A 9848-nucleotide genomic window follows, 5' to 3' on the forward strand; every position below is an offset into this window, starting at 1 on the left:
TCCTCGCAGATTTCTGTTTCATTTAAATTCTTCACCTTCGTGAGCCATGCCTCTGCATCTAAAGGCAGCCCGTAGGCTAGTCACACTTTGGATCAGCAGGAAACCAAGTAATTCCCCGAGTAATCAATTTCGGCGAAGACCTCTCCGAATTCCGGGCGGCACTGGAGCAGCGCCGCACCATCCCAGCCCAGCGCGACCCGTCCGTGCGCGGGGGACGCGGGGCCGCCCCCCGGGCGCTGGGTGGGTGGGCGGGCGGTGGCCCCCGGGGCTGCGGGGGGCGGCGGGGCGGGGGCTGCGCGGGGCGGCGGCGGGAGCCGCTCTCCCGCCCCCTCGCACACGCTCGTCCTTCCCATCACCGGCGGCGGCGTTCGGGAGTTGCTCCCGCGGCGGCGAGGCGGAAGCACCTGCGTGGCGGCGGCGAGTAGCAGGGCGCGGGATGCCCGCGATGCCGGCTTAGCGGCCGAGCATGGCGCGGCGGCTGCGGGCCGGCAGGTGCCGGGGCGGGCAGGGCGGCGCTGCCCCGACGGGACGGGCGCTGGCGCTGCTGCTGCCGCTGTGGCTGTGCGCGGCGAGCGGCGGCGCGGCGCCGGTGTATAACCTCAGCCTGACAGTGGACGAGGGGCTGCCGGCCGAGACGCTGGTGGGGGACATCTGCGCGGGGCTGCCGGCGGGCGCGGACCCGCCGGGAGGCTTCCTGCTGTCGGAGGGGAGCGGCGAGTCGGCGGTGCTGGCGGACTTCCACATCCAGCCGGAGACGGGCATCATCCGCACGGCGCGGCGGCTGGACCGGGAGCGGCGGGAGCGCTACAGCTTCGCAGCGGCCACGCTGCGCGGCGAAGTGGTGCAGGTGGAGATCGCTGTCACCGACGTGAACGACCACCCGCCGCGCTTCCCGAAGGAGAGCCTGCAGCTCAACATCTCCGAGCTCAGCCCGCCCGGCACCGCTTTCCGCCTGCCGGCTGCCCGCGACCCCGACGCCGGCCGCTTCGGTACGCAGGGCTACGCGCTGCTGGAGGAGAGCGGCGCGGCGGGGGAGCCACCGCTCTTCCAGCTGCGCTTTGTGAGGCCGGAACCGCTGGAGCTGGTGCTGCTGCGGCGGCTGGACCGAGAACGGGTGGACGTCCACCGGCTGGTGGTGGAGGCGTGGGACGGCGGCAGCCCGCGGCGACGCGGCCGCCTGCGGGTATCCGTGCGGGTGCTGGACGAGAACGACAACGCGCCCGCATTCAGCCGCGGCGAGTACCGGGCGCGACTGCGGGAAGATGCGCCACCGGGCACCGTCGTCTGCCGCCTGCGGGCCACCGACCCCGACCTGGGCGCCAACGGCGAGGTGCGGTACGCCATCAATCGCCGGCAGAGCGACCCCGACGGCTACTTCGCTGTGGAGGAGCGCAGCGGCGTCCTGCGCCTCCGCCGCCCGCTGGACCGCGAGGCGCGGGCCCTGCACCGCCTGGTCGTGGAGGCGCGGGACGGCGGCTCTCAGCCCGAGGTCTCCAGCGTCCTGGTCTCCGTGGCCGTGCTGGACGTGAACGACAACCGCCCCTCCATCCGTCTGCTCTACCTCACCGAGACCGGCGGCCCACGGGTCTCCGAAGGGGCCAGGCCCGGCGACTACGTGGCCCGAGTCTCCGTCTCGGACGCCGACGAGGGCGGCGACGCGGAGGGCGGCGGCATCGCGCTGGCCCTGCTGGGCGGCGACGGCGCCTTCGCCTTGCGGGCGGCCGGGGCCGGCGTCTTCTTCCTCTGCGTGGCGGGGCCGCTGGACCGCGAGAGCCGCGACCTGTACGAGCTGCGGCTGGTGGCCACGGACGGCGGCGCGCCGCCGCTCTCCGCCGAGGAGCCGCTGCTGCTGCTCTTGGCCGACCTCAACGACGAGACGCCCGCGTTCCCGCAGCCCCACTACCGCGCCGCCGTCTCGGAGGCCGCCTCTCCCGGCACAGCCGTGATCCGCCTCACCGCCTCCGACGCCGACGAGCCGGGCTCGCCCAACGCCGAGGTGCGGTACGCGCTGGAGGGCGACGCGGCCGCCCTGGCCCTGCTGCGCATCGACGCGCGGAGCGGCGCCGTCAGCACGCGCGCGCGCCTGGACCGGGAGCGGCAGGCGGCGCTGGAGCTGCGCGTGGTGGCGCGGGACGGCGGCGTCCCTCCGCGCGCCGCCGCGTGCCGCCTCAGCGTGCGCGTGGAGGACGCCAACGACAACGAGCCGCGCTTCGAGCGCGCCGTCTACCGCGCGCGCCTGCCCGAGCACGCCCCGCGCGGCCGCCGCCTCCTCCAGGTGAGCCCCGACGGCCCGGCCACACGGCCCGGTCTGCCCACACGGTCCGCCCACACGGCCCGGTCTGCCCACACGGCCCGGCCGCACGGCCCGGCCACACGGTCCAGTCTGCCCACACGGCCCGGTCCGCCCACACGGCCCGGTCTGCCCACACGGTCCGCCCACACGGCCCGGTCTGCCCACACGGCCCGGTCTGCCCACACGGTCCGGCCACACGGTCCCGCCTCCGGGGCCGCTGCCCGTGGCACCGCCGCCGCGGTCCAGCAGTGCCGGGCAGCAGGGAGTGCGGCCGGTGGAGCTCAGATAATCAGCGCAGCCCTCACACCGTCGTCCTCACAAGCGCCCTGAGAAATGTGTTCCTTGTCCCGTAACACTTGTAGCGTGGGTAATGAGCGCAGAAGCTCAGGTCTTCAGGGGGAATCAAGTATCAGCTCTGGTTAAACCTCAGAGGGAGTTAAACCAACCGTGATACTTCTGAGGACTTGAGATGGTCTTCAGGGAGCCAGTAGGACCCGTCCCCCAGAGCAGCATGACCCAAACTGAACCAGGGAGAAGGGCAGACAGTGCAACACGCAGTGGCTTGAAATTAAAATGCACTTCAAGGTCTTTGTGACGGTTCCCAAGCTTTCTGCTAAGGTGGTGAATCAATTCACCCTGCCTTTGCAGAAACTGATTAGTCCTAATAGAGAAAAATGGACTACTTGTCTGTATAACCCTTTATTCTTTGCAGGTGAGGTTGAATGGAGGCTTTGGAGGTCCAGAAGTTGACAGAGAGCCCTTTTGGTTTTAGCTTGGAAGAGCATTGCAGAATCTATACCTTTGAACTGAACAAAGCCTTTTCCATCAGAAGAAAATTCACAGCAGTTGGGCCTGAGTGAATGTAGACATGTTTCTGAGTTTGTGCAGAGCAGAAATGAATTTGGGAAAAACCATTACTTACAGAGGACACTTAGGGAGAACTGCCATGTGTTTCCTCGGTACATTTGATGAACAATCAATCTGTCTTTATCTTCAGGTGGCCTACTACATTAATTTCTTTTCAAATCATGAATCATTGATGATATTTTGGGTCAGATAACAATAGCTGATTGGAACAAAATGCGTTTTCTTATCTATAATTTTCTCTCTCTCTCTCTCTCTATTTTTTTTTTTAATTGCACACTGACTCCAAAAAGTACACAATTTCTACAGCCCTAATACAATTTCATCTGTAAAAACTTCGGGAAGGTTGAGCTCATGGAGCTTTTCATTTTGTATGCCAAGCCAAAAAGAAAATCCCATCACTGCCCATTCCTTTTCCTTCAACACCATGAGAAAAAAAAAAAAAATAGGAGGACACCGTGCACCGGTGGCCCCAGGAGAGCCCAGGAGAAAAGTAATACCGTGATTTTAGGAGCTGGCGATGTGCCGGGGAGGAGCGAGGGGCGTGGCGGCAGCCCCGGGCGTCCGTGGTGCTGAAAGGCAGCGGGGCGGGCGCCGTCGGGGCGCGCTGCCGCAGCCTGGCGCCGCGGCGCGGCTGATGGATAGCGGCCGTTTGCTTTTGACTGAAGTGGATAGAAGCGTCCTGAAGGGTTCCTGAGCGTTTTAAAGAAAATAAGCTGTGATGGTGGTTTCACTAATTTCTTTTCTTTTCTTGTAGGTTTTGATGCATTAATAGCGCAGATTTTCCAGGGCCACAGGTGTCATGCACTGTGAGGTCATGTAGGTGGATATCAGTCACAGTGCACTGAATTTTGAAAGTGTAACCATGCTGCCATAATCCTGTTTACAGAGTAGAAAGAAATAGTCATGTCCTGGTAATGATTGAACCTGGGGTAATAAAGTCAAGCGTGAATGAGAAGGAAGCATGGGACATGCACAGGAGGAACAGCAGATGAGCATCCTACAGCCTGCCAGGAAAGGAAGCTTGTTCTTCTTGCAGATTAATCCAAGACCATCACAGTGGTGTCCAAGTTTCATGCTACACTGTGTAGCAGGCTTAAACTTAAAACATGTCCACCTTTTACAATTATTCTCGTATCTTTTCCCCCAGGAAAGGAAACCTCATACTCCAAGATTGTGAACAGGAAGGGCTATCATGAACTGGGCAGCTTCAATTACATTGCTCTAGGAGTTGCAGCGAGTGATGAGAATGCAGAAAATAGGTTTGGGTTTGGCCAAGCTGTTTTTCAGGGTCTGTGGTAAGAGTCTCAGCTCCAGGTGGGCTCTTGAGCTAGCATGAAAAGGAGGTAACCATGGTCTCTGTTATTACTGCTCCTGGAGAATAGGAAAAAAACCAAGACACTGAAGGAGGCTACTCATGTCACGTCTGCCTCTGCTCCACAGCCTGGGAGGTGGTGATAAACATTTGTTTTATATTTGAGTCACAATCATGATACCTGGAAGACTCCTAAACCCTGTAGTCTTTTCCCTCTGCAAGCAGAGGGGCTCTTGCAGTAGGGCATTACTGAAGTAATCATGTTCATCAGTAACCTTTGCTTGGGGACCAGCTGGTTACAAACCATTGCCTCATACACTGTCTAGAGCCTTCTCTCTTAGTGCTTTGCTGTGCCTCTGCTCAGCCACTAAATAACTGGACAGACAACTTGTTCCCATGTGTTCTTGACTGCATGTTGGTAATGTTTTCCTTCTGGGAAATCTTAACTCCTACTGTGATCATTCAAGTTATCTTCATTTCCAAGCTACTCTCCACAGATGTAGCCCATAATATGGGCTAGTCTTGTGAAATGGATCAACTTGCATGTAAGTCTGTATTAGTGGTTCCTCCTAGTCTGTAGGAATTGACAATTAGAAGAAATAGCCATGTACTTAAAAGACATAGATTTCAACCACTTCTGGAAATACTGCTTTGTTCCAGGCATATGTCTGGGCTTTCCTTGTGTACAAAAGAATCTCCCTTCCAGTGCACATCGACCAGTAAGAGAAAATCTGAATCCAAAAGATAAATGGAATTTGTTTGTATTAACTAATATAAGAAAGAAATGTGGCGATGTAATGATTGCATCCTCAGGGTAGATAACACAGGTGGAGATCAGAAATCTGAGCAGCCAAATGGAAGAAAGTTAAAGGAAGAAAAGGGAAAATCAGTGGGAAAGTACTGGGTTATCAGACATTAGAAAGTAGAACAGAAGTATGCAGTGAAAGATGTAAGTAGAATTCTGAAATTATTAACAGCATTTATTTAACTTTGGGCTATTTTTTGATACTGAACTTCTGGTTTGTTACCAGTTGTTGTAGACACCCTTTTGTTAAAATTTAAACATTACTGGTGGCATGCTTAAACAAAAAAGAAGGTTCAGGGAGGTAAAAGTGAACACAACCAGAGATAATTTGTAGATCAAGTCAATTTGCAGTAACGAAAAGTGAAGCAGCAGAAGAACTTTTGGTGTGATGTGATGTCTGCAGACATTTTAGTAATGCTTTGATTTTTGCAGATGTATCAACATCCTGGTTTCTTCATGTAGAGGTAATGTATGATAATTTTGAGCGGTCACTGGCCTTAAGGATGACACCAGTTATTGTGATCTTTCAGCATAATATGAATCTGTTTTCCAGAAGATCTTCAGCATGGCCTAGAAATGGAATGAGACAGAGGCATGAGTGAGAACTCACTGGGCACTCTCCTGTCTTTCTTACTATACTTCCTCAAGGCCCAATGTGATTACAAATGTCCATCAACTGTTGAGTGATGATGGTGATTATGTCCTATTTCTGCACTCTTTGGTGTGAGCTTGGCAATTTTAGATGGGATGGAAGCACCACATTCTCTTTCTTATCCTCCATGGACTCCTGCATTAAAGAGTATTTCCCTTACTGGCTTCTGCAAAGCTTAAAGATTTGGTGATGGTCACAGCTCTCAGTTCAACTCATATTTTGAACTTAAGGTGCTTATTTTGTGTTATACAGCACAGTACATTCTCTATATCTTCGGGGCTTGTAGCTTAAACTTGCTCCACTGCCAGACTATGCTGTAGCTTGTAGGATATAAATGTGTGACATAAATGTCATTCTCTTAAAATGCATATGCATTCTTATGAGAAGTCTAACAAGTTATGTACCTGTAATTGCAGAGAACAATTGTATTGATGAGAACATTGTCGTGACTTAGTAACAGTCATGTCAATTGCTTTTTAGTAACTTTATTTTCTTTTATGGTGTATTAGAAAATTCATGTTTATTGGCTTTGGAGTCATCTCTGAAATAGCAGAGGAAGAGAAAAAACATATGGCAAATGATAGAGACCCATATGCATTTCAGTGTTATGACAACTTGCACTTTTCTGGTCCAGTAAGGAGGCTGTTTCAACTTACTGAGTAGAGCTTCTCTGTTCCTTTTATTTAAAAATAACAGACTTTCTGATGCTGTGATTGTGTGAGGTTTATAAATGCAATAACAGCAAAGAAAGATTTTGTTTAAAGATCTTAAAGTTAATCAAGGTATGCCAGGAACTATGAAATAATAAATCCGAGAGATTTTAGATAACACTGTTTGAAGGTATAATATATGGTAGAATGATGCATGTGGTTTGAGGATTTTTTAAGTGCATAGTATATTCAAGAGTTGTTATTTGTACTTTCTTGAAATACACATTTCCAAGAGCTAATTGAAGAGAGACTTCTAAGAAAGACATAATAACATGCATCTTCTCTAATTTTTCTCTGCCTTCTGCAATATTAAAAAGAAAACTAAGAGGACAGAAAGAAATGGAGGCTACATCCCTGCTTTGAGGGATGGAGACTTAGAGACTGTCATTGAGACACTAAGCAGGTAGCAACAGAATTGGCTGCAGACCACATTTTTTCTTCCTTTACTTTCCCTGATTGTTGAAACAAAGAGCTAAAAGCACAGTTCTTTCCCTCATGGTTTTGGTTCTGGATCATTTAAGCCACACTGCAATTACCAGAAGTGAAGCAGAAAAAAAGCAGAAATTAAGCCAGCAAAAAAGGTTTATGTAAATTCTAAAGAGTTATGAAATCCAGCTCATCACTGTTAGAGGTAAACCAGAAAGAAGCTAAAGATGTCACACTATGCATTCCTCTGTTTGCTTCTTGAGCTTTCCAGTTCTTATTTTCACTGTATTCAATTTAAAGTCGGCTGCAGAAAAGACAGATTTTGTTTGTTGACTTGCAATGCTACTGTGTTTTAAAACTAATAGAGTTGACAACAGAGAGACCAAACCCCAGACTTAACTACAGTAAGAGCAAAGAAATTTTTCATCTAATCTGTAACTATTATGCAGAAGTATTTATTTGTTCGTTAAATTTCTGTTCTTATACTGAGTCTGAAAGCAGTTAACATGTCATGATTTATCTGTTAGATGTGTAATTTTGTAGCAATTATTTCTTTCTAAGTACACAAGTATCCCTTTGCACTCCAGAAGCTGTTCGGTAGATTGTCAGTATATTATCATAGCATTGTGGGTATAAAATTGGTTTTCATGGCTATGCACAACTTTCAGTGATCTATTAATTTGTAGCTTTAGGAAGCATGGGTGGTCTGGGCTCAAAGATAAATATATGTTTTGTTGAATCTGTGCAGGAGTAGTAGATGGCCATGCTGAGCTGATTGCAGGAAGGAAAAAAAAAAATCATCCCCCCAAATGTATGATTTTTATCCCTAGGTAACTTCAGGTGAATGGAAACCCTCCAGAGGCTTTTGTTTAAGAATTCTCTTATGGTGTCCTTTTAGCATTTTAAGAATAGAAAAATTGTTCCATTTAATAATTAAAGTGTTTGTAAGAATGAGACTCTGTTCCTTGATGCAGTTGTTTCAATCCAGCATCAGCACCGAATGGGTGCTTTGTTAGTATAAGAAGCTCTGATCCTGGGAAATGTGAATTGGAATTCTTTCACTTTTGCTTCTCTTAGTTTGTGGTTACTCTTAAATGTGGCAAGTGTTAAATTTTCAGTGTCTAACACTTGCAAAAAAACCAGATCTCCAAAGGTAATTGCCCCCCATCTGTGTAATAAATCTTACAGCTGTTTGCTACCTTAATCCATGATTTAGAGAACATATGAAATACTGAAACATCAAAACCACATTGACATGGAAAATTTGGCTTTTATTTTAAAAATTAAAAAGTATGTTAAAGTTTAAGAGCAAAAACATTTTAAAAATTATTGCAGCAAATTACTTTTTTCCCCCCAGTTATCAGGAAAATCTTTTAATTTATGTCAGCCACTGGGTCTGGAAAGAGAGAAGTTTTGAAAGCTTATGTGTGGTTAAGTCCAACATTTTCTGCATACTTCAGTCTATAGGTGTGATAGGAAAAGAAGCATATGTGATAAAAATATTCTTGTTGGAGAAATTAGATGTGTTCCTAACTATGGAAGAAGAGTAATAATATTAAAAAGTCTTAATCATAGGTTTTATATTGCAGAGAGCTGTGCATTAAAATACTAGCTAATAGACTACTCAGAGCACCAGTGGCAGATAGAGTCCTTGAATACCTTTGACTGCCTAATTTTTAGATTTTTATGCAGCATAATAAATAACATTTCAGTTAAGTGTCCAGCAAGAGTTCATTCATTGCCACTGACCTTCTGGAGTAATGGTCATTAACTACTTTTTTTAGATGGAAGTCATTTCAATTCAGAAACAGGTGGGTTTTGCTGGTGCTCACTTTTATACAAAGAATTGGCATCAGCAGTTGTCTTGAAGTACACTAGAGCAAATTATTAATAAGCTGTAAATGGATTGGTATGGTTGGGTCTGGCCATTTATCAAATATTAATGGCATTTTATCGTCCTTACAGATTTTCATGAATTGCTGGGTCAGCAGAAGGCTTAGTCTTTCCTGGAAGGCTTTAAAGCATTGGCAAGCAGATGAGTTAGGAATCCCTTAGATTCCATCTTACTATGAAGGCAGATTGACATGCAGCAGGAGCCTTTTTATTTTACTTCATGGCTCAGTTCATTCTTGAAAACAAACTTCTAGTTGCATGCTGATAAAAAAATAATCAATGATTTCCAGAGTCTGTATTTTTCTTTTAAAGTGCATGTGTTTGATTTAGAATCTTATGAGTTTCAGCATCTGTGTAGATAGCTTGGAGAAACTTGCTTTGCAGTGTTTCAATGATAAAAATCTGTCTGAGCAATCTGTACTCCACATTGAGTGTCCAACTATTGTGAACAGTTCTGTAATGAGGAATGGGGCTCTCTGTCCAACTGATTTTTCAAATCCTGCTGTGCAAACAGCATAGGAGCAGAGATATCAGCTAACAAAAGCTAACAACAATTTTTCCTTGGGGGAAAATATCACACAGCTCATTTGGGACAGGTGTTATATGCAAGAGTCATATGTATTGTGTCAGACCAATATCCCATCTAGCACCATATCCTCCTTTTCACAGAAGCTAAAAGTATACACCCTGGATGAGTGTGCGAGCAGGGCACATGTGGAATTTTCCCTCACAGATACTTGGTGTTTGACCATTTTCAGCTTGAGGACATCCCAGGCAAGGTAGTTTCTGCACATTTGTAACCCTGAATGGATTTTTTTTCTGTGAAAATTACCTAGCCCTCACCTCAGCTTTTCAAGTATCATTTGCCTTAATATGCTGTGGTAGGGGGT

The 9848-nt window shown here is 48.8% G+C and overlaps 1 protein-coding gene across 1 annotated transcript; it reads left to right on the forward strand.

Moving 5' to 3' along the window:
* The first annotated feature begins 400 nt into the window (after positions 1-400).
* On the forward strand, positions 401-3397 carry LOC136360445 (protocadherin-23-like). The gene is made up of 2 exons (XM_066317703.1): positions 401-2275; positions 3006-3397. Exons 1-2 carry the CDS (start codon positions 467-469, stop codon positions 3063-3065), a joined length of 1869 nt encoding a protein of 622 aa, XP_066173800.1. The 5' UTR covers positions 401-466; the 3' UTR covers positions 3066-3397.
* The last annotated feature ends 6451 nt before the right edge of the window (positions 3398-9848 follow it).

The sequence above is a fragment of the Sylvia atricapilla genome, chromosome 4 (genome assembly GCF_009819655.1).
Source record: "Sylvia atricapilla isolate bSylAtr1 chromosome 4, bSylAtr1.pri, whole genome shotgun sequence".
NCBI lineage: Eukaryota > Metazoa > Chordata > Aves > Passeriformes > Sylviidae > Sylvia > Sylvia atricapilla.

Excerpts from the sequence above, each read along its gene's own strand:
- LOC136360445 (XM_066317703.1), top strand. The coding sequence starts at position 467 with ATGGCGCGGCGGCTGCGGGCCGGCAGGTGCCGGGGCGGGCAGGGCGGC. Across the intron at positions 2,276-3,005 it reads GCGGCCGCCGCCTCCTCCAG|GTGAGGTTGAATGGAGGCTT; the intron begins GTGAGCCCCGAC and ends TATTCTTTGCAG.